The following is a 24,122-nucleotide window of genomic DNA, read 5'->3' as shown; positions in this document are numbered from 1 at the left end:
GGGCGAGGTCACCGGGTGTTACTGTCTCTCAGCTCTGGGAAGGAATGGAGGGGGACACGCAGGTGACCGGAGGGGTCATGGGTTGTTGGGGGTCCGGAGTGTGGCCAGCTGTGACCGTGAACTGGGGGTGTCCCACAGAATGAATGGGGTTGTCATGGAGACTGAGGTGTTGTGTATATGGGGGTGTGGAACCTATGACTTGTGAAACTGGGGGGTATAACTATTGTGGTGTGCTGGAGCATAGGGGGCAATGTATGGAATACAGGGGTCTGGGGGGTATAGGGGTGCTATATAAAATGTCTGGCTGCAGGCTATGGGATGAATATTGGGGTACCCTAAGGAATAATGTAGACCAGTATATACTGGGGAGTCACAGTGGGTATAACAATTATAGGGGGGGGGGGGGTTCCAGGGTATTAATCAAGTAAACATTGAGGGGTTTTCTTCACTGACCCCAATACTTCTACCCGCCGCCACCACTTTATACTGTGGAGCCCCCTGAGATTCATCCCTCCTGCCCCCCATTTAGATGCTGTGATATATACGTTACTATAACACCCCCGTAATGAAGTATACCGCCTTGATTCATATGACACGAATAACATAGCACCCCTTTATGTTCTGCGCCCACTGACCCCCACTTTATTCCATACCCCCCCCCCCTATACTGATACTCGCCCCTTTATTTGCTGTGAAGTCCATTGCCATGAGGATATCCACAGGCTTATATTCTCTGACCCCCCCCCCCCCTAATTTATTATGGGGGTGCTATAGTGTGTGCGTGAGCATCGGCATGTTAGTGAGGGCTGGTGGGTATTATTTTTGGGGTGCTATGTAGTATAAGTGGACATCAGTGGGTGTTACGTATACACTCCTCAACACTGATATTGCCTCCCCATAAGCCTGGGCACCTCACAGAGGTTGGACTTACCTTGCTTCCCGGCACCCACATCTCACCGCTGCACGGATGAAAACATCCGGCGTCAGGGGGGAGGGGGTTCGGGGGGCAGAGTCGACCGCAATGGGAACGAGCCTCCCTAGCATCGCGAGCACTGGTCAGTCACCTGTAGTTGGACCTCAGGCTCGTAGCCCAATGTTGTACAGATGCCTTCTGATGATTTGTGTAGATGCTGTTTGCCGCCCTAGGCTTAGGATGTGACAGTTTCGCTTGCAGTACAGAATGGATCACTACGAGCCATTCTTCTAATCAGACGATCCGTCCGGGCAGAGGTTCTCCTCTCTGCACCTCTTGCTGTTATTCCAGTTCGTCATTGTTCTCCCAACCACCGGGACACGCAGCTTAGCACAGCGCTGACATCTCGGCCTAGGCGTGTAGCAATCTGCTGGTGTGATAGACCAAGGCCTCTCAGCTCAAGGATTCTGTCGCCCTCAGTTCGGGCGAGGGGCGATCACTGGCACGTCGAACAGGAGGCATTGCACAATCATCCAATTTCTGAGGTTTCATGTGGCTAAAAGACTTTGCTTGTAATCGGGTTTTTTATGCCCCTCCCACATGTCACAGATTGGAGCTAGGTGCTGGAAAATGTCACCATCTGCAGATCTTAGTGACGCTCTCTCAATTTACATAACCTTACGGCTTGTACTTCCCGGTGCTGCAATTTCAATGTTGAAGAGTGTAATATATAATTGGGGGTCAGTGGTTATAAATATAGGGGTGTTATAGGATAAAGTGGGGGTCATCTGGTATAGAATTTGGGGGTGATATAGGATAAAGTGGGGGTCAGCTGGTATAGAATTTGGGGGTGTTGTAGGATGAGGTGGGGGTCAGCTGGTATAGAATTTGGGGGTGTTGTAGGATAAAGTGGGGGTCAGTGGGTATAAATATAGGGGTGATATAGGATAAAGTGGGGGTCAGCTGTTATAGAATTTGGGGGTGGTATAGGATAAAGTGGGGGTCATCTGGTATAGAATTTGGGGGTGGTATAGGATAAAGTGGGGGTCATCTGGTATAGAATTTGGGGGTGGTATAGGATAAAGTGAGGGTCATCTGGTATAGAATTTGGGGGTGGTATAGGATAAAGTGGGGGTCATCTGGTATAGAATTTGGGGGTGATATAGGACATAGATCACTGCAGAGGATATTTATTCTTCTATTCTTGTTTTTCTCCAGACGGCCTCGAGAAAGATCCTGATTCTGTATGGCAGTCAGACGGGGACGGCGGAGGACATGGCAGAGAGACTGGCGAGAGACGCCCGCCGCAGGCACTTCACCTGCAGGGTGGACTCCTTAGACAGCTACAATATTGTGAGTCTCACAGGGTGTTCCTTGAAGCCCATGGTGTCCGAGCTGCAGTATAAAGCATGGGGGATAGCACAGCAGCCTAAGCCTGTAATAGTTGAGTAAACAAAAAAAATGGAGTTGTAAAATGTAACCAGAATTCGGGTAGGAAGAAGGGGAAAAGGGATAAGAGGGATAGAGGATTACAAAGGGCCAGGGGAATACTCTAAGCCAGGCATGCTTAACCTGCGGCCCTCCAGCTGCTGCAAAACTACAACTCCCATCATTCCTGGACAGCCTACAGAAGGGCATGGTGGGAGTTGTAGTTTTACAATAGCTGGAGGGCCGCAGGTTGAGCATCCTTGCTCTGAGCGATGGAGCGGTGTGGAGTTGGACACTAAGGCGGCGCCCGACGTATTCAATACAAACGAGTGAACTGCATACAGGTCCTTCTAAAAAAATTAGCATATTGTGATAAAGTTCATTATTTTCTGTAATGTACTGATAAACATTAGACTTTCATATATTTTAGATTCATTACACACAACTGAAGTAGTTCAAGCCTTTTATTGTTTTAATATTGATGATTTTGGCCACAGCTCATGAAAACCCAAAATTCCTATCTAAAAAAAATTAGCATATTTCATCAGAACAATAAAAGAAAAGTGTTTTTAATACAAAAAAAGTCAACCTTCAAATAATTATGTTCAGTTCTGCACTCAATACTTGGTCGGGAATCCTTTTGCAGAAATGACTGCTTCAATGCGGCGTGGCATGGAGGCAATCAGCCTGTGGCACTGCTGAGGTGTTATGGAGGCCCAGGATGCTTCAATGCGGCGTGGCATGGAGGCAATCAGCCTGTGGCACTGCTGAGGTGTTATGGAGGCCCAGGAGGCTTCAATGCGGCGTGGCATGGAGGCAATCAGCCTGTGGCACTGCTGAGGTGTTATGGAGGCCCAGGAGGCTTCAATGCGGCGTGGCATGGAGGCAATCAGCCTGTGGCACTGCTGAGGTGTTATGGAGGCCCAGGAGGCTTCAATGCGGCGTGGCATGGAGGCAATCAGCCTGTGGCACTGCTGAGGTGTTATGGAGGCCCAGGAGGCTTCAATGCGGCGTGGCATGGAGGCAATCAGCCTGTGGCACTGCTGAGGTGTTATGGAGGCCCAGGATGCTTCAATGCGGCGTGGCATGGAGGCAATCAGCCTGTGGCACTGCTGAGGTGTTATGGAGGCCCAGGAGGCTTCAATGCGGCGTGGCATGGAGGCAATCAGCCTGTGGCACTGCTGAGGTGTTATGGAGGCCCAGGAGGCTTCAATGCGGCGTGGCATGGAGGCAATCAGCCTGTGGCACTGCTGAGGTGTTATGGAGGCCCAGGAGGCTTCAATGCGGCGTGGCATGGAGGCAATCAGCCTGTGGCACTGCTGAGGTGTTATGGAGGCCCAGGAGGCTTCAATGCGGCGTGGCATGGAGGCAATCAGCCTGTGGCACTGCTGAGGTGTTATGGAGGCCCAGGATGCTTCAATGCGGCGTGGCATGGAGGCAATCAGCCTGTGGCACTGCTGAGGTGTTATGGAGGCCCAGGATGCTTCGATAGCGGCCTTAAGCTCATCCAGAGTGTTGGGTCTTGCGTCTCTCAACTTTCTCTTCCCAATATCCCACAGATTCTCTATGGGGTTCAGGTCAGGAGAGTTGGCAGGCCAGTTGAGCCCAGTAATACCATGGTCAGTAAACCAGTTACCAGTGGTGTTGGCGCTGTGAGCAGGTGCCAGGTCGTGCTGAAAAATGACATCTTCATCTCCATAAAGCTTTTCAGCAGATGGAAGCATGAAGTGCTCCACAATCTCCTGATAGCGGCTGCATTGCCCCTGCCCTTGATAAAACACAGTGGACCAACACCAGCAGCTGACATGGCACCCCAGACCATCACTGACTGTGGGGACTGGACACTGGACTTCAGGCATTTTGGCATTTCCCTCTCCCCAGTCTTCCTCCAGACTCTGGCACCTTGATTTCCGAATGACATGCAACAGTCCAGTGCTGCTTCTCTGTAGCCCAGGTCAGGCGCTTCTGCCGCTGTTTCTGGGGAATGCGGCACCTGTAGCCCATTTCCTGCACACGCCTGTACACGGGGGCTCTGGATGTTTCTACTCCAGACTCAGTCCACTGCTTCCGCAGGTCCCCCAAGGTCTGGAATCGGTCCTTCTCCACAATCTTCCTCAGGGTCCGGTCACCTCTTCTCGTTGTGCAGCGTTTTCTGCCACACTTTTTCCTTCCCACAGACTTCCCACTGAGGGGCCTTGATACAGCACTCTGGGAACAGCCTATTCCTTCAGACATGTCTTTCTGTGTCTTACCCTCTTGCTTGAGGGGTCAATGATGGCCTTCTGGACAGCAGTCAGGTCGGCAGTCTTACCCATGATTGCGGTTTGGAGTAATGAACCAGGCTGGGAGTTTCTAAAAGCCTCAGGAATCTTTTGCAGGTGTTTAGAGTTAATTAGCTGATTCAGATGATTAGGTTAATAGCTCGTTTAGAGAACCTTTTCATGATATGCTAATTTTTTTAGATAGGAATTTGGGGTTTTCATGAGCTGTGGCCAAAATCATCAATATTACAACAATAAAAGGCTTGAACTACTTCAGTTGTGTGTAATGAATCTAAAATATATGAAAGTCTAATGTTTATCAGTACATTACAGAAAATAATGAACTTTATCACAATATGCTAATTATTTGAGAAGGACCTGTATATCCTCTTATACGTATTTATTCCGAAATATCTATTGATGACTATATCTTATTGATATACTGTTTTTTATTCTACTGCCTTCCAGTCCAGATTACCATATATATATTTATTTATTTTTCTTCTAATTTTTTCCCCCCAACTAAGACTACTTTCACACTGGCATTTGGCTTTCCGCTTGTGAGATCCGTTCAGGGCTCTCACAGGCGTCCAAAACGGATCAGTTTTTCCCTAATGCATTCTGAATGGAAAAGGATCCGCTCAGAATGCGTCAGTTTGCCTCCGTTCAGTCTCCATTCCGCTCTGGAGGCTGCTTGCGGCGTTTTTCTGTCCGCCTGACGAAGCGGAGCCAAACGGATCCGTCCTGATACACAATGTAAGTCAATGCGGACGGATCCGTTTTCACTGACACAATCTGGCACAATAGAAAACCGATCCGTCCCCCATTGACTTTCAATGGTGTTCATGACGGATCCGTCATGGCTATAGAAGACCTAATACAACCGGATCCATTCATGACGGATGCATGCGGTTGTATTATTGTAACGGAAGCGTTTTTGCAGATCCATGACGAATCCGCAAAAAACACTAATGTGAAAGTAGCTGCCTCCGGCCAGCATATGCCACGTGAAGTGACCTCACGAGTCTAAGCCGACCTCTTCCTAAGCAATTGCCTATTTACACGTATGCTTGTACATCTTGCTCCTGAGGAAGGGGATTTATTCACTTCCCCGAAACGCGTCAAGCTCATTTTAGGTGGAACCTTCTGACGCTCCGTCCTGTGAGGTCGCTGTTTCACCACTCTGGGGTAAGGAATCCGTTGCATCTGTCAAGCGATCTCGGCGAGGGAGGTGAGGGTACGAGTGTACGGAGTTTATCACGTACTCCCCTCCCTGGTAAAGTAAGTGGTTAATATACCGTTTCAAAACCAGTATCTACCTCACTCAGATCTATGTCGCTTTTTTTATCTTTTACTTTGTAATTCTTCACTGACGCCCCTCGGATTGGCCTTTCTTTGGCACCGCCACACTTTCTACGCGCTCTGTGTATATTCCTTTTTTCAGTGTTCTCTTGCTCTAACCCTGTAATAGGAGGTATTATTATTAGGACGACCTCAGACCGAGCCCTGAAGACGGCACCAGGAGGTGGTCAATGTTGGGATCGGTGTAACGCCTCCTGTTCTTGTTCTCCAGGCCGGTCTCGTCCATGAACCCCTGGTGATGTTTGTCTGCGCTACAACCGGACAAGGAGACCCCCCGGATAACATGAAGGTAAATCTGATGGCTACACAGCGCCTCCTGGTGATGAGAATGAGAAATGCGGTTGTCAGGATTGTATGTGCTTACCCATAGGTGGGGAGAAACAACTTGGCCTGGCTTGGTGGGGTCAGATTAATCGGTGTGTATGTGTTTTTAGAAAGGGTCTGATGGAGGGACGGGCAGAGCAGTTGTGTTCCCTGTGGGGACTTACAGCACGTCTAGTACTGTTAAAGGGGTATTCCGACCACGGTTTATGTCAGTGCCATAGACTTTGCATGCTCGATCTCCACTCCGGGGGACTGGTAATGGGTGGTGGTCCCAGTTACGTAACACCTATTCACTGAATAATACCCCTTTAACATACCTTTTCAGTGCTGCTGCCATGGATCGCCCTCTTCTCAGCCTAGCCTCTGCTTCATCCGCACAGTACGCCAGCACTGCGTCCATCCTCCATCTCCTCCTGCTTACCAGTTTTTGGATCTCTGTTTGCTGTCGGTGAACGGGAACATTTGTGTTTACATCCAGCAGCTCAAAGGGGTTTTACCATCACATACAATGGGGGCATATCACTAGGATATGCCCCCATTGTCTGATAGGTGCGGGTCCCACCTCTGAGATCCGCACCTACAACAAGAACGGTGCTGGAAAATGAACGGAGAGCGATTTGCGCCATAGAATTGAACAGGAGCAGGGGCCGCGCATGCGCGGTGCGCTGCCATTCACTTATATTGGAGCAGCGCTTGGTGGTGGATGGACCCCAGGGTCCTCCAACCACAGCTCTTCCCGCTCTGATCTTCTTGTAGGTGCAGGTCCCAGAGGTGGGACCCACACCTATCAGACAATGGGGGCATATCCCAGCGATATGCCCACATTGTATATGGTGGGAATACCCTTTTAAAACCAATTCAGAACACTTCTCACAGCTGTGCCCAGTCTACATACTTCTCTATGAATTGGACACCTGAGCAGCATAACTTTTTCTTCTGTCCTGATGGTTTGTTACAGTGCGTCAGTGCAGATGACATGTGTCAGCGGGGACTCAGCAGAGGATTGTCTAGACCGGGTACCACTGTAACAAACCCTCAGCGGTGAGAATTATTAGGTCAGGACACGTTTTTAGGGTCTAGTGTATATATATTATAGGTTCTACTATATAGTCAAGTGTCTTCCCATTCACTGACAGCAAGCTGGGATCTTGAAAATGGCGAAGAATGGAATCACAAAAACTTATATTTTTTTCTTCTTTTTTTTCCCCAGAACTTTTGGAGGTTCATCTTCCGCAGGAATCTGCCCCATAATTCCTTGTGTCTGATGGAGTACGCTGTTCTAGGTCTGGGAGACTCTTCTTATCCAAAGTAAGAGAAGCAGCGACAGCGTGGAATTTACAGATGTGGTGGCATGGACAGGGTTAAAGGGGTTGGGTCACGAAAAATATTCTACATTTTTCAAACCAGCCCCTGGATCTGAATACTCTTGCAATTGCATGCAATTAAAAATGTAATATAGCCACTGAGGTATTCACTTATATACATCTGTATAGCACCACCTGCTGTTTATTTTTTTCCTTATTTCTTGTCCACCTCACTGAGGTGGTCGCACATGCTAATATCCTCCACTGCCACCAGCCATATCTTCTGTTAGAAGCTGTGGCAGCTACAGGGCTGCAGCATTAATAACACAAACCCTGAGCTGTGATAGGGAGAAAGCTGCAGCTGAAAGGACACACCCTGAGCTGTGATAGGGAGAAAGCTGCAGCTGAAAAAACACACACCCTGAGCTGCCATAGGGAGAGAGCTGCAGCTGAAAGGATATGCCAGTGAGCTGTCATAGGGAGAAAGCTGTGGCTGAAAGGACACACTCCTGAGCTGTAATAGGGAGAGAGCTGCAGCTGAAAGGACATGCCAGTGAGCTGTCATAGGGAGAAAGCTGTAGCTGAAAGGACAACCCCTGAGCTGTGATAGGAAGAGACCTGCAGCAGTAATGACACACCGTCGAGCAGTGATAGGGAGAGCTGTAGCCGAAAGGCCAACCTCCCCCCTGAGCTGCAATAGGGAGAGAGCTCTACCTCAAAGGACATGCCCCCTGAGCTGTGATATGGAGAGAAAGGTCACACTCCCTGAGAACGGACACCCCTGAGCTGTGATGGGGTTGAGAGCTGCAGCAGAAAGGATTGCGATAGGGAGAGAGCTGTAGCAGAAAGGACATGCCCCCTGAGCTGCGATAGGTAGAGCTGCAGCAAAAAACATATAGTCTCTGAGAAAGGACACCCCCCGAGCTGTGATAGTGAGAGGGCTGCAGCTGGAAGTACTTGTCCCGAAAGCTGTGATATGGAGAAGGACACCCTCCCTGAGAAAGGACACCCCCCTAAGCTGTGATAGGCAGAGTGCAGCAACAGAAAGGGCATGCCCCTGGGCTGGGATAGGGAGAGAGCTGCAGCAAAAAGGACATGCCCCTGGGCTGGGATAGAGAGAGAGCTGCAGCAGAAAGGACATGCCCCTGGGCTGGGATAGAGAGAGAGCTGCAGCAGAAAGGACATGCCCCTGGGCTGGGATAGAGAGAGAGCTGCAGCAGAAAGGACATGCCCCTTAGCTGCAATAGTGAGAGAGCTGCAGCAGAAAGGACACACTTCATGAGAAAGGACACACACCCTGAGCTGCCAGCCTGAAATAAATCTAGCAGAGTGATTGGAGCAATGAATATGGAGACCACCGGATCCATGTGAGGTACAGGGCCGGTTCTAGCTTTGTCGGAAAGAGATTGTCATGTCCTATATGAGGTCTGATTTTACATCTGTCATAGGATAACCATTTAATCATTAAAATCTGCATTTAGTAACTTTGCAAACACTTTTATTTTTTGCCTACTACTGATATTGAATTACGTCCTGTGTTGTACTCTAGTCACATCCGGAGCTGCATTCAGAATTCTGCTTTGCTGCTAGCTCTCAGGCTTCTGCTTTCTTGTTAGCTCTTGGGGTATAGAGCAGTGTATCGCAATCCACTCCCCCCCATATCCCCCCAAGTCAAACAAATTGCATCAAGTGCCCCCAGAGCTATCATACTGAGCTGTCTGCTAGAGACACCCCCTGGCTACATGTTCCGCAAGTTGAGCTCCGAGGGTGTAGATAATGACCTGCTGCGTTGCATTGTGGGAGATGTGGTGGTGACTAATTAGTCGGACACAGACATTGTGGGTTCTTGGAGTGTGGTGGAACGTCATTTCGGGTTGTCTATGTTGGAGGTCTTCACCTATGACATCATTCTAGGCCGTCATGTGATATCATTACCCAGGATCCCATTTTTTTTCACCAGGTTTAACTTTATCGCTAAAAAACTGCACAAGCGCCTGCTGCATCTCGGAGCGAATCCTCTCCAGTCTCCGGCCCTGGGGGACGACCAGCACGATCTGGGGTAACGACCATTCTTGTGTCTTTGTGGTTTAGTCTGGTCCTGTGGTCTCCTTCTTGCTGGACAACAACCCTCACCGTTCACCGGTGATATCAAGGTCACAGATCGGTTATTGTGCTCTGTATTGCCATGTTAGATACACCGTGAGATTCTTCTTCTTCTTGTAGCCCTGACGCCGTGGTGGATCCATGGCTGAACAACCTGTGGGATAAGGTCCTCTCCTTATATCCGCTCCCTCCTGGTCTCAGCGTCATCAGTGACCTCATCATGTAAGTACATTGCCTTTTATTCCTTTATTAGGAAGCTTTAATGTGCACCTACTGTCAGCACATACAGCAGTGAGTGTTTGCCCAATACGCTTAATAAGGCTCCATTTCTTTAGCACAGAGCGCCATTATTCTTTTTACCACTAGAGGGCGACTTGTATACAGCTTTATATGGCTCCTATTAATCTGAATAGCCTGTATATAGATTGCCCTCTAGTGGCAGAAAGTGGTACAGTCGCTGTTATTTGCACTGCTGGCTGCCATGCAGGATGGCAGATTCACTTTAGGATGTGAGCTCCTTCCAGTGTTTCTTCCTGCTCCTCCTGTAAATCTGGAATTTGGGAAATCTCTTTTCCATTAATATTTTCAGGTTACCTCCAAAGTTCTCTCTCCGGTTCCTGGATAAACAGGAGACTACGTGTGACACTGCAGAGAGAGAGGGCAGCGGGGACCCCCCGACAGAGCGGCAGCCGCACCCCGCTCCACTGGTAACCAACATGCGTGTGACCGCACAGGAGCATTTCCAGGATGTGCGGCTCATCGAGTTTGATATCTCCGGATCCGGCATTCAGTGAGTTCAGTTCAGCAGCCGATAGACAGGAGGCCATTGTGTATCCGAATACAAGGGGAGGGGGCTGAAACCTGAAATACATCTATCTATCTATCTATCTTTATCTGTGTATCCATTTATCTATATCAATCTGATCTATCTATCCGCACAGATACTCCCCCGGTGATGTAGTGATGATCCAGCCTCAGAATTCCCCCGAGGACATTCAGACGTTCTGTTCCCTTCTCCGTCTGGACCCAGGCAGTGTCTTTGTCTTGGAGCCCCATGATCCAGGTGAGTAGATATTTCTATGGCTATAGTCTTCCAGCTCACTTGCCTGCCTTTCTCGCTACCCTAAGGGTTGTCCCCCAGCTTTCCTAGAGTCTTTATAGGGTGTATGATACAGTTGGTCTTGGAAAGCTGGGTGACATTGGATAATGTCGTCGGCCCGGCCCGGGTCTGATGCGTTCTTTACATTTATTCCAGACACCGTGGTTCCCTCACATCTTCCTCGGCCTTGCTCGGTGCAGCATCTGGTAGAGAGATATCTAGATATCCACTGTGTCCCTCGCCGCTCCCTGTTCCAGCTCCTCGCCTACTTCTCTCCAGATGAACAGGAGAGAGAGAAGCTGCAGGAGTTCAGCTCAGCCGCTGGTCAGGAGGAGCTGTACACGTACTGCAACCGGCCCCGGCGGACTACCCTGGAGGTGATGTCTCAGTAAATACAGGCACCTGCCACCACTAGGGGGAGCTTACTGCAGACGCCAGGAGCTCCTAAGCTCCCCCTAGTGGCGGCTGCAGGAAGATTGTCTCATGGCTGAATGGAAATATCTAAAGGTTATCAGGTTATTAAACGGGAGGCATCATGTGCCTCTTGCCTCTGTGAGGTATCAGTGATGAACAAGGTGTTTTTTGGTTCTTCCAGGTTCTCATTGATTTTCCTCACACAACCTCAAGCATCCCCGCAGATTATCTCCTGGAACTTATTCCTCGCATCCGTCCCCGAGCGTTCTCCATCGCCTCATCCATGCAGGTAAGTGCCCTAGAGCTGACTGTAATTTGCTGTAAATGAGGACTCCGCCTAGAGGTTGTCTTAAAGTCTCCCCCACCTTATTTTCAAGGCACACCCCAACAGACTGCAGATCCTCATGGCCGTGGTACAGTACAAAACAAAGCTGCACGAGGTCCGCCGAGGTCTGTGCTCATCATGGCTGGCATCCATCAGTCCGGAGGATGGTAACTATTCTGCCGCCATCTTTAGGGCGTCGCCTACCTGCAGCCATTCTGACTTCTAAGCAGAATTGCACTTTATTCCATTGCATTGTTCCCTTCTACAGGTACGCGGGTTCCACTGTGGGTGAAAAAGGGGAGTCTGAAGTTCCCCAGTGACCCCGATACCCCACTGGTTATGGTGGGACCAGGCACTGGAGTGGCCCCGTTCCATTCCGCCATACAGGAGAGAGCGGCACTTGGTAAACCCGGTACGTAATACTGAGCTTTAGCTACCACAATGACCCCTGCTGGAGGAAATGCATATGACACCCTGTCTCCTTTATCCTTAGGAAGCAATTTGTTTTTTGGCTGCAGAGGAAAAAACAAAGATTTCTATTACGAGGAAGAGTGGGGGGATCTGGAGAAGAGGGGGCTCCTCAGGTTATTCACGGCTTTCAGCCAGGATCAGGTCTGTGTCGGGACTATTGCATATTTATTGGATGTGATTTGGGTTTAAGATATATATGATTCACAAGGTCATGCAGGTTCAGCAAGGAAATATCCATGTAAAGGGGTCTATATACCGTATGTTCCTGCAAGAGATAAGCTGCCACTAGAGATGTCTGGCAGTGACTTGTTCCCCTTTAGTCCCTGAAAACACATGCATGCTTGCCTGCCAAGCATGCATGTACATGAGGGAGCCAGGAGCAACAGTTGTTGACTGAATGAGCAATAATTCAGAGATCCACTACTGGGCATTGGCCGGAGCTGACCGAAAGAGGCTTGTTCATGTTAAGTAATTCTCCTCAGGATCAGGTTCTTTAGGCTGTAAGGAAAACAAGTTAAAGTGCCTCCATAATGTGAGCGTCCAGTCCTTGTGCTCCATCCTCAGCGTCTCCCCCATGCGTTCCAGCTAAAATGCCAACTATGGATGCCAGCAGTATTACACTTATCTCTTCCAAACACAATGGCTCCCCACCGTGCCCCCCACGAGTTCCAGCCACCGTGCCCCCCACGAGTTCCAGCCACCGTGCCCCCCACGAGTTCCAGCCACCGTGCCCCCCACGAGTTCCAGCCACCGTGCCCCCCACGAGTTCCAGCCACCGTGCCCCCCACGAGTTCCAGTCACCGTGATTACTCCCATGTCTTTCAAACACAATGGCTCCCCACATTGACCTCTATGAGTTCCAGTCACAGTGCCCCCCACGGGTTCCAGTCACAGTGCCCCCCACGGGTTCCAGTCACAGTGCCCCCCACGGGTTCCAGTCACAGTGCCCCCCACGGGTTCCAGTCACAGTGCCCCCCACGGGTTCCAGTCACAATGCCAACTATGGATGCCAGCGGTATTACTTCCATGTCTTTCAAACACAATGGCTCCCCACAGTACCCTCCATGAGTTCCAGTCACAGTGCCCCTCATGAGTTCCAGTCAAGTCACTGTGCCCCCCACGAGTTCCAGTCACGGTGCCCCCCACGAGTTCCAGTCACGGTGCCCCCCACGAGTTCCAGTCACGGTGCCCCCCACGAGTTCCAGTCACGGTGCCCCCCCACGAGTTCCAGTCACGGTGCCCCCCACGAGTTCCAGTCACGGTGCCCCCCACGAGTTCCAGTCACGGTGCCCCCCACGAGTTCCAGTCACGGTGCCCCCCACGAGTTCCAGTCACGGTGCCCCCCACGAGTTCCAGTCACGGTGCCCCCCACGAGTTCCAGTCACGGTGCCCCCCACGAGTTCCAGTCACGGTGCCCCCCACGAGTTCCAGTCACGGTGCCCCCCACGAGTTCCAGTCACGGTGCCCCCCACGAGTTCCAGTCGCGGTGCCCCCCACGAGTTCCAGTCACGGTGCCCCCCACGCGTTCCAGTCACAGTGCCCCCCACGGGTTCCAGTCACAGTGCCCCCCACGGGTTCCAGTCACAGTGCCCCCCACGGGTTCCAGTCACAATGCCAACTATGGATGCCAGCGGTATTACTTCCATGTCTTTCAAACACAATGGCTCCCCACAGTACCCTCCATGAGTTCCAGTCACAGTGCCCCTCATGAGTTCCAGTCAAGTCACGGTGCCCCCCACGAGTTCCAGTCACGGTGCCCCCCACGAGTTCCAGTCACGGTGCCCCCCACGAGTTCCAGTCACGGTGCCCCCCACGAGTTCCAGTCACGGTGCCCCCCCCACGAGTTCCAGTCACGGTGCCCCCCCACGAGTTCCAGTCACGGTGCCCCCCCACGAGTTCCAGTCACGGTGCCCCCCACGAGTTCCAGTCACGGTGCCCCCCACGAGTTCCAGTCACGGTGCCCCCCACGAGTTCCAGTCACGGTGCCCCCCACGAGTTCCAGTCACGGTGCCCCCCACGAGTTCCAGTCACGGTGCCCCCCACGAGTTCCAGTCACGGTGCCCCCCACGAGTTCCAGTCACGGTGCCCCCCACGAGTTCCAGTCACGGTGCCCCCCACGAGTTCCAGTCACGGTGCCCCCCACGAGTTCCAGTCACGGTGCCCCCCACGAGTTCCAGTCACGGTGCCCCCCACGAGTTCCAGTCACGGTGCCCCCCACGAGTTCCAGTCACGGTGCCCCCCACGAGTTCCAGTCACGGTGCCCCCCACGAGTTCCAGTCACGGTGCCCCCCACGAGTTCCAGTCACGGTGCCCCCCACGAGTTCCAGTCACGGTGCCCCTCCAAGTAACAGCCACAGTGCTCCCTATAAGTTCTAGTCATAGCTCCCCCTGTGAGTTTGTCATAGCCCCCCTCAAAAGTTCCAACCTCTGCCCCCCCCATTGAATACCAGCTGTTTTACTGCTAGGGCATCATGTGTCATTTTCTACTGCTACCCTGTCCACAGTGATCAGCGCAGGACATAGAGAACATGGCCGCTGTCAGCGGACTCATTCAGGTCTCGTTTTCTTATTCCACAGGAGGATAAAATTTACGTTCAGCATCGGATAAAGGAGAATGGCGCCTGTCTGTGGGAACTGATCAGCAATAAGCAAGCCTACGTCTACATAGCCGGGTAGGCCTCCACTTGTAGTACATCGGCGCTCAGTGGACCCTTCATTCACAGGTATTTGTCCGTTCTAATCTTTACCTTCTTGTCCGTAGAAATGCAAAATCGATGCCAGCCCAAGTGACCGATGCCTTGAAATCCGCCTTCCAATCTGAGGGTCAGATGTCCGCCCTGGAGGCCGAGCAGTACCTGGTCATGCTGGAGAAATGTGGCCGGTTCCAGAGTGAGACCTGGTCTTAATCTACTAACACCCCGGAGGTGGACCCCCGGAGCTGAGGACTCTGAGACCTATGACTCTTACCTAATTCTGACCACTGCAGTAGTGACCCACACTGCTTACATCCTGCTGAAGAGAAGGTGCTGGGGTTGTACCTCTCTATGCTACATTTGGGTGGGTAATATTGTGGTATGCTGGCGCCACCAAGTCGAGCCAGGACAGCGGTGAGGAATCTTGAGGCTCCAAACCTGATAAAAACTGTAGTTACATGCAGTCACCACTAGGGGGAGCACAGGAACTTTCTCAGGACAGTTCTCTTTGAAGTCACATATGCAGTAAGCTCCCCCTAGTGGTGGCTGTGAGAACCCTGAATTTTACAATTTACTTCTGTCCATGGAGAGGATTTGGAGCTCTGTATCAGGAAAACGACATTCCGACTGCTAAAAAGATATATTAATAAATTATTGATTTGGATGTGTTGAAGATTTTCTTTAGAAAAACATGGCCACTTTTTTGAAAATCAGCGCCACACCTGTCCATGGGTTGTGTCAGGTATTGCAGCTTGGCTCCATTGAAGTGAATGGGGCTGAACTGCGATACTGCACACAACCTGCAAACAGGTATGGCGCTATATTTACCCATTTAACGCTTTTAAAGGGGTGGCACCAAGATAGAGTCTTATATTACCCTCTATCCTAAAGATAAGTGTCTGATCATTTTAGGGGTGGAACCACTGGGATCCCTACCGACCGTGAGAGTGGGGGCCCGATTGTAATGCAGTGGCAGCTGCCGCTTTATCCACTCTCTGTGGAAATGCCAAAGATGGCTGCGCGCAGTGCTCGACAGTCCCACGGAGATATACGGAGCATCAGTGCACGCGCTCGACCACCGCTCCATTCAAATACAGGACCCCCATTCTCATGATTGGTGCGGGTCGCAGCGGTCAGAACCCACTTATGCCCTATTCTCTGAATGTACTAGGACTGGACCCCCGACCTGTGGAGCCAATATTATACTAAAAGGAGAACCCTAACCCTAGTGACCACTGTATTGTGTGAGGACGCTACAAACAGCTCCCCATATCCCAACTTCTAATTTTTCTGGGATTTTGATCACTATCTGATTGGTTAGGGTCCGACACCCGGGACCCCCGCCGATCAGCTGTTTGAGAAGGCACCGATGCTCCTGTGAGCGCCGTGGCCTTCTCGCAGCTTACCAAGCACAGCGCCATCCATTGTATAGTGGCCGTGCTTGGTATCGCGCTCAGTCTCATTGAAGGTGCCTTCTCAAACAGCTGATCGGCGGGGGTCCTGGATGTCGGACCCCCAGCGATCAGAACTGATGACCTATCCTGAGGATAGCTCATCACTATCAAATTCTCTGAAAACCCCTTTAAAGGTCCTAGACGTTGAGATATGGGGAGGTCACTAGGGTTGGGGTTCTCCTTTTAGTAATATAATATTGGCTCCAGTCCTAGTATCTGGAAGAAAGCGCTCATTATCGCCGCCTGCAGGTTCTCCCTGAGATTACTTGTAGCCTCCTTTACTTATAATGCGTGTAGAGCAAAGCGCTTACGTTTCTGTTTGGTCGGAGGAATCCGCCCTCAAGTCACAGGCGAGAACCAGCTCTGGCCTCACCCGCCTGGTTCAGTCTCACTGCAGGTAAACCTGTTCTCGCCTGCGCCTTCTCTGTAGAAAGTGCAGGTAAGTACCGTCTATTGTCCTCAGTTATCAGCCACTTGAGGCTGGGCAGAGGCCGACTGTGGGGTTCTAGAAAGTTTCTGCCCCCCCTTTATGTCACATATCTCCAGTGCTGGGAAACTGACCGTAGCTGCGAATCTTCTAATATCGTAAATGGCTTCTTAAAGGGACAGTGCACCCATTGGAGTATACGCTGAAGGTGGGTAATAGATACCACAATGAAGGGTGCGTCAGTTTTCCATTTCTGTACCTTTAGCGGACCGGGCTTATATCAAACGAGAACTGGTGGCAGTTACCCGGGCTGAGGGCGTGCTGTTTTCACTGCTCTCAGCTTGTTGCCTCTCTGTGTCCGCGTGGACAGGGGGTGTGTGTGTGTACCTTTAATTTACATGTCTCCAGAGACAATAGGCAGGTAGTGAACACGGTACAATACTGGCCCTGCAATGTGAGATGCATATAGGTATCTATAGGGGGGCGGGGGTTAAATGGAGATGAGGGCGTCCGTCTCATTGTCCGGTGTATGTCGATGCTGCATCCTGAGGGTGTGTATTGGGGAGTAGTTTCTGTTGCTGCAATGGTCCAATATCGTTAAACATTTCCTCTGTACATCCCTATGAGGCAGGAAAATAAAGACCCCCTCCCAGTGCATCCCCTTCCCTGGGTCTAGAGTAGGGATGGCCAACCTGCGGCTCTCCAGCTGCTGTAAAACTACAACTCCCACCATGCCCTGCTGTAGGCTAATAGCTGTAGGCAGCGTGGGCATGCTGGGAGTTGTAGTTTAGCAACAGCTGGAGAGCCTCAGGTTGGCCATCCCTGGTCTAGAGGCACAGGAGATGCCTGGCTGGCAGGTAGTCAGATTTCAGGGCAAAAAATATGCCCTAAATTTCAGCATGGGGTCTTCAACCATTGGGAGGGTCTTTTGTCTCCAAGAATTGAAGGGGCAACCTATTAGGGAATGATATCGGGGGGTGGTCCTCTCTTCAGGACCCTCATCTCTTAGCCAGAGTGATGAGAGGGTCACAACGAGCGTCTCTGGAGGACCTGCCCTGCATTACACAGACAACCCGTGATGGGAACGGACACGGTGTAATGCTTTGTTTCTCCTGTGGTGGCGCTGCAGGGAAGCCGAACACTTACTGCAGATCACCGCCGATTGATGGAAGTCCCAGCAAGAGGACGCTTTGTGATCAGCAGATTCAGTGAAAAACCCTCTTTAAAGAGTAAATATGATTGCCTTGATGATAAAAATTGGGGAGATCCCTGACAACGGCATACTGACAACCCCACAAACAGCACATAACTATCGGCAGTCAGTAGTCGGGGGTCCCCTGCTGTAGACCGCCTTCTTCCAGGGTAATTGACATTCCGGGCCGCCCTACACCCGTCGGACATGTCCCGGCTGTACCTTATCTCAGGATTTGTTCTCCGCTGCTATTGGCTGGACACCCAGGGGATAAATCCGGACAGACCAGTTCCTCCAGTCTGCTGCAAGTACTGGGAATGAGAAGAGCAGAGTTGGGACTGGGACTACTTCATGAAGAGGAGCCCGGAGGTGCCGCATGGATGTGAAGTCACAGACCCAGGGGGGACGGGGGTGTTCTGGAAAAGTTGCAAAAAGGTAAGGGTGGGGGGGCAGGTGATTTTTTAATAACCCCTTTGCAAATGTCTGCATACGGTGCATATACTTATGGCTTGTTGGGGGTGGAGGGGCTCGGGGATCAGTTTAGTCGAGTGAGATAAGGAATGAACGGGGTTAAACTGAAGAAGCTACAGAACTGATTCATAGCTATATCTGCTTCTGGAAAAGCTGGGTGGAAACCGGCATAATCGCCATTTAGCACCTAATACAGTTTTCTAGCAGTTTATTCTGCAGACATCCAACATGGCTGTCACCCAGCTTCTCCAGACCCCTGAAGGGCAAATGAGACTACAGCATGCATGTGTTCTGAATAAGGCAAGGGGAACACGTCTCCTCTGAGAACACAGCATTGGGCATGACAAAATCCAACATCTCCGAAGCAATTTTCCCCGACATTGGCCGGACGTTCTAGTCGGACTAGATTTCGGCTGGCTGATGGGTTTCTGTTGCAGGTTTGGCCCACCTTAGTCAAGCTTTAGATATAACTGAACAGATTTATGTACAATTTATCTAATTGAGGTTTTGTATGCAGGTTCCTAATCATGAAGAACCAGGCAAGATTCCTCAAAACAGCTTCGCCCTTCTAAGGAATGGATGAGCCAAGAGCTGGTGTAGACCCGATAGCAGAGGAACCTGGATCTTCTCCTCTAGCGTTTGCTAAAATGACTCGCCCGGTAGTGACCTGTGACGTCCATGATGCCAAGCGAAGCAAGAGACAAGAAGATCAAAGCTCCGAACTCATAGAAAACCTCCACGAAGAGGGCTATCTGCATGATAAAACTTCTCAAGATGGACCCGTGAAGGCGAAGGGGCAAGAAGTTCTTAATGATCCTTATGAGATAGACATAGAGACTCTAAAGGCCGACCTTTGCATCTCCAACCATAGTATGGACTTGTGTGTGACCATCGCTGAAGAGAATGTAGCTGCTAGTGGCCATGTTGAACCTGGACCATCTCATCTGATAGATAGGGTTGACTCGCTTTATGGTTTGCCAAGGGCTTCGTCTGGTTCTGGCGAATCTCAGGTTGAGGACGATGATGATCTTGAGAAAAATCTTGAAGGAAATGAGACAAAGGAGCCGGTAGAGTCCTCCAAACTTTTACTAGAGGAGGACGACCATGAGCAGGAGGAATGTCCCATATGCACAGAGCTATATGATACCACCAAGCACAAGCAGTCCTTGCTCCACTGCAACCATGTCTTTTGTGACGACTGTATCAGAACCATGGTCAACACCGCTAATCGCACCAACCTCTGCCGGGTGATATGCCCGATCTGTCGGCAGACTACTCCCATGTTGGAATGGGAGGTCCATAAGATGCAGGAGCAGATGATGGAAAGTGGAGGTGTCTGCATTGTGCCGGACTATGTGCCTGCGCAGGCGCTGGTCAGAAGACCTGGACTGTGCGGAGCTCTGGAGTACAGGTTCCACAAACGCTTCCGAAGTGGACGTCTTTTCCTCTTCCCGCCCTGTCTCCGGAATCCGCAGGGGTTAATGACCCGGCTGACCAGGCTGGAGCATCGCTGCCGCTGCTTGTACCTTTTTGCTTTGATGTTTTTGCTCTTTGCTGAGTTTTTCTGCTTTCTTTTCCTGTTTCTGCCGATTCTGGTGTTTATTTTGATGATTCTTTTTGGCAAGTGAGACAATAAAGCCACGTTGGATATCGCTTTCTAGTCACCGCTTACCCTGGTTGAGACGGAACCATACCTTCAGGCTGATGTCTGCCAAACCCGCCCATTTAGGCGCAATCGGTTGACCAACGAGCTAATTGCCGCCTGACCCTTTTGTTCTCACGGAGATAACCTGCTGCCAGAAGTGTCTGGCATTGGCTTTCTTCCCTCTCTTCATTCAGGACACATGCATGCTCAGCCGAGCCTAGGGTGTATGTGTATGGAGGGAGCTGGGAGTGAAAGTGTGTGGCCAGCCTTGTTCCTATGTCCACTGGACTTAAAGGGCATCTGTCAGCAGTTTTGTACCTATGCAACTGGCTGACCTGTTGGCAGCTGAAGACATCTGTGTTGGTCCCGTGTTCGTATGTGCCTTCATTTCTAAGAAAAATTATGTTTTAATGTATGCAAATAAGCCTCTAGGAGCAATGGGGGTGTGGCCGTTACACCTAGCGGCTCCGATCTCTCTGCACTTTCACTGACAGGACCAGGCAGTAAACAAGTCATAACACCAAGCCCTGTGCAGAGGGCGCAGCAGTTTCAGAGAGAGCAGAGCCTCTAGGTGTAATGGTAACGCCCCCGTTGCTCCTAGAGGCTCATTTGCATATATTAAAACATAATTTTTCTCAGCAATGCGGGCACATATGAACATAGGACCAACACAGATGTCTTCAGCTGCCAACAGGTCAGCCAGTTTCATAGGTACAAAACTGCTGACAGATGCCCTTTAATTATAACAGAAAACTGTAGTCTGCAAGATAACAAGGGGGTTCAACTTTATCCTGTGCACCACCGTACAACATTTTCACCAATTTCAGGATATATTCATCTGAGCGTGTAGAGTTCTACTAATTGATCATGGTGCGGTTTAAAGGGTTATCCCCGTCAGGTAGGGTATGACATCACTTCATGATCCATGAGGGTCCGACAGTCTGGGACCCCAACCGATTCTGAAACTATAGGGGCTGCAGTGCAGGTTCCCTACACGGCCAATACCTGGATTTGGGATTTGAAGGGGATGTGTATGAGACTGATTATGCTCCACCGAGGTGGAGTTACCCTTTAAGTCACACCTGGGCTTCTTGCACACAACGCTAATTCCGCCTTGGAATATTACAAGCTTATCGAGTAGAAAGCATTTAGTCGATAAGCTATCAGCATTGTGTCTCCGCGTCACCCAAGGTCACCCCTGCCACGCCGTTCCCTTGTAGTCTTAGAATAACATCTACGTGGTCCCATACGTGTCCTCGTGTATTCACGTTTTCGTGGTTGTCACCCAGCGCCTCCGCTGTCGAGAAAGAATAATAAAGATATTTAAAAATGTTTAAAGTTTATCTTTTAATTATTTATAGATGATTACAAATCAAGTCCATTTTCTACTCCAGTAATATTGGTAAAAAGAAGGCAGGGCTGTGACAACCTCTCATGCATCTGAATGAGAAAGGAGAGCGTCTGTCACCACTGTAGGCTGGAGGATGTCACCTTACACAACTGATACTAAGAATGTGAGGGGTGTCGAATGTTGGGTGGAGTTCCCCTTTAAGGACCAACATTTAGAGGATTTTTTTGAGAAAAGAAATAAAGGCGTGGCTAGTAGATGGGGGCGGGGCTTAGGGTGGCAGTATTTTGCAGGATTCACTTTGTTTTTTGTTTTTATCACCCAGATACATGGACATATGAGCCAGAAGGTAAATTCTTGCAATTTTTTGTTTTCCGCCGCATTTCCATCTTCATCCTGCGGAGTGCCTCTCAGCGGGAGGAGAAACGTTTCCTGAACGATAAAATATCTGTCAGTTGTCGAGAAAAGTATAACCCCTAATATTTACTGTATTTTGGGACTATTAAAGTCTACCGTCATTTGAAAATTTTGGTAAAATTTTTCTCCGTCTAGAAGCCCTCTAGACAGAGAAAAATTTTACCAAACTTTTCAAATTTAAAGGGATTGTCCAGAATTAGAAAAACATGGCTGTTTTCTTCTAGCAGGACACCTGTCCACAGTTTGAAGCTGAGCTGCAATACCCGACGCGACTAATGGACAGAGACGGCACCGGTTTTGGAAGAAAGCGGCCATGTTTTTGTAATCCTGGACAATCCCTTTAAAAAAATAAATAAAGGGTTGTAATCAATTGTTATGTTGCCGTTATAAAGACAAGGGGTGGGGTGGGGCTGTCTCAATCTACAATGCTTTAGGTTGACTGGTCCATGGCTGAAACGTGTTGGATTATGAAGCCCATGTCCATTGCTACAGCTAGGGACCGGGTCAGGGTATAAGGACAGTCCATTCCTATGTTGGGTTCACCATCTACCAGATGATAAATTGGCCAGGGCTACCTAACCCATCACCTCGCCATCACCCACCTCAAGTAGCTGACGAGTCTTCCCACCAGTGTCTTCCTCTTCTGTGGCCACACTCTACAATCCTGGGGTGCAGACCCCTTGGTGTCACCCCTTGGCACTGTTCTCTCGATGTGGACCTCCACGCTGCCCGTCACCGGCAGGGTAGTCTTCTCCAACTCCATGACCTCCACGCTCACCCACTGACAAGTATGGCACTGGGTAATATCAGCATCCAAACCGAAAGGGGCGAAGAGGGTTATACCGCCGCACATCGGGCAGGATGGGATGGATGGGTCGATGAAGGCCAAGATGTCCGATTCTTCTGTCTCTTCTTCTTCTACGGTCTCGAAGTAGGGCACCCTGCTGTTGATGGGCAGCACCTGGATGCCATCTTTTCCGAAGACATCATTGAACACTCGGCAGATGGGGCAGGAGATGCTGTAAGCGTTGTCCACCCCGAGTCTTTCCAAGCAGCCTTCGCAAAATGTGTGGAGACACACGGGCAAGATCCGAGGCTTGAGGGGCCCATAGGGTCTGTAGTCCTCCAGGCAGACCGTGCAGCGCAGGACATCTGGAGACGTCTCTCCATCCACCGACATGGTGCCGAAGAAGACCGCGGAGACCGATGGTTATAGATGAAGGACTCCCACCATGGGGACAACCTGTGGAGAAGACCTCATCCACCGGACACAGGGACTATCTGGAGAAGCCAGGCGTGGACACCCTGACAGGCGGCTCGGTGGCACTGTGGCGGGTGCGCTGTCATCCTCCAGATCTTCTATCGTTACTGATCATTAACAATGTAACAGGAGATCACATGTCATTGTCATTGTATACAGATTAACCCCGCGCTGGAAGCCGCTGTCGTCCGATCCCTTAGGTCTGACTAGATGAATATTATATGTGGTATGAGCACCTGTCACCATCCTGACTGCGACTACAACCCCCATCGTGTAACAACAACATCATAAAAATGTGCTGCTGAGCTGTGTATCTAATCCTATCTTGTGTGATACTGTCTGCTGAGCTGTGTATCTAATCCTATCCTGTGTGATACTGTCTACTGGGCTGTGTATCTAATCCTCTCCTGTGTGATACTGTCTGCTGAGCTGTGTATCTAATCCTCTCCTGTGTGATACTGTCTGCTGAGCTGTGTATCTAATCTTATCATTGTGATACTGTCTGCTGAGCTGTGTATCTAATCCTATCCTGTGTGATACTGTCTGCTGAGCTGTGTATCTAATCCTATCCTGTGTGATACTGCCTGCTGAGCTGTGTATCTAATCCTATCCTGTGTGATACTGTCTGCTGAACTGTGTATCTAATCATATCCTGTGTGATACTGTCTGCTGAGTTGTGTATCTAATCCTATCCTGTGTGATACTGTCTGCTGAGCTGTGTATCTAATCCTATCCTGTGTGATACTGCCTGCTGAGCTGTGTATCTAATCCTATCCTGTGTGATACTGTCTGCTGAGTTGTGTATCTAATCCTATCCTGTGTGATACTGTCTGCTGAGCTGTGTATCTAATCCTATCCTGTGTGATGCTGTCTGCTGAGCTGTGTATCTAATCCTATCCTGTGTGATACTGACTGCTGAGCTGTGTATCTAATGCTATCCTGTGTGATACTGTCTGCTGAGCCGTGTATCTAATCCTATCCTGTGTGATACTGTCTGCTGAGCTGTGTATCTTATCCTATCCTGTGTGATACTGTCTGCTGAGCTGTGTATCTAATCTTATCATTATGATACTGCCTGCTGAGCTGTGTATCTAATCCTAACCTGTGTGATACTGTCTGCTGAGCTGTGTATCTAATCCTATTCTGTGTGATACTGTCTGCTGATCTGTGTATCTAATCCTATCCTGTGTGATACTGACTGCTGAGCTGT

At 50.1% G+C, this 24,122-nt stretch overlaps 2 protein-coding genes across 2 annotated transcripts; both read left to right on the top strand.

The window, feature by feature from the left end:
* Positions 1–2: 2 nt before the first annotated feature.
* Positions 3–15,361, top strand: NDOR1 (NADPH dependent diflavin oxidoreductase 1). Its single transcript, XM_044306156.1, has 15 exons — positions 3–62; positions 2,132–2,266; positions 6,176–6,253; positions 7,499–7,596; positions 9,553–9,651; positions 9,816–9,917; positions 10,285–10,485; positions 10,637–10,758; positions 10,951–11,171; positions 11,390–11,497; positions 11,586–11,700; positions 11,802–11,945; positions 12,027–12,145; positions 14,582–14,676; positions 14,766–15,361. Exons 1-15 carry the CDS (start codon positions 45–47, stop codon positions 14,908–14,910), a joined length of 1,800 nt encoding a protein of 599 aa, XP_044162091.1. The 5' UTR covers positions 3–44; the 3' UTR covers positions 14,911–15,361.
* A 2,729-nt stretch (positions 15,362–18,090) lies between these two features.
* LOC122919632 lies at positions 18,091–20,517 on the top strand. The gene is made up of 2 exons (XM_044268769.1): positions 18,091–18,205; positions 18,759–20,517. The coding sequence occupies exon 2, from the start codon at positions 18,817–18,819 to the stop codon at positions 19,867–19,869; it is 1,053 nt and encodes a 350-aa protein (XP_044124704.1). The 5' UTR covers positions 18,091–18,205; positions 18,759–18,816; the 3' UTR covers positions 19,870–20,517.
* The last annotated feature ends 3,605 nt before the right edge of the window (positions 20,518–24,122 follow it).

The sequence above is a fragment of the Bufo gargarizans genome, chromosome 9, assembly GCF_014858855.1.
Source record: "Bufo gargarizans isolate SCDJY-AF-19 chromosome 9, ASM1485885v1, whole genome shotgun sequence".
NCBI classification, from domain to species: domain Eukaryota; kingdom Metazoa; phylum Chordata; class Amphibia; order Anura; family Bufonidae; genus Bufo; species Bufo gargarizans.
Note: the sequence above shows the minus strand (reverse complement) of the source record. Positions and strands in the feature narration are given on the sequence as shown.

Bases quoted from the DNA above. Each gene is read 5' to 3' on its own strand.
- NDOR1 (XM_044306156.1), top strand. The intron at 6,254-7,498 runs GTAAATCTGATG...TTTTTTCCCCAG, and splicing joins ACCCCCCGGATAACATGAAG to AACTTTTGGAGGTTCATCTT. The intron at 12,146-14,581 runs GTCTGTGTCGGG...CTTATTCCACAG, and splicing joins CGGCTTTCAGCCAGGATCAG to GAGGATAAAATTTACGTTCA.
- LOC122919632 (XM_044268769.1), top strand. From the start codon at position 18,817: ATGGATGAGCCAAGAGCTGGTGTAGACCCGATAGCAGAGGAACCTGGA.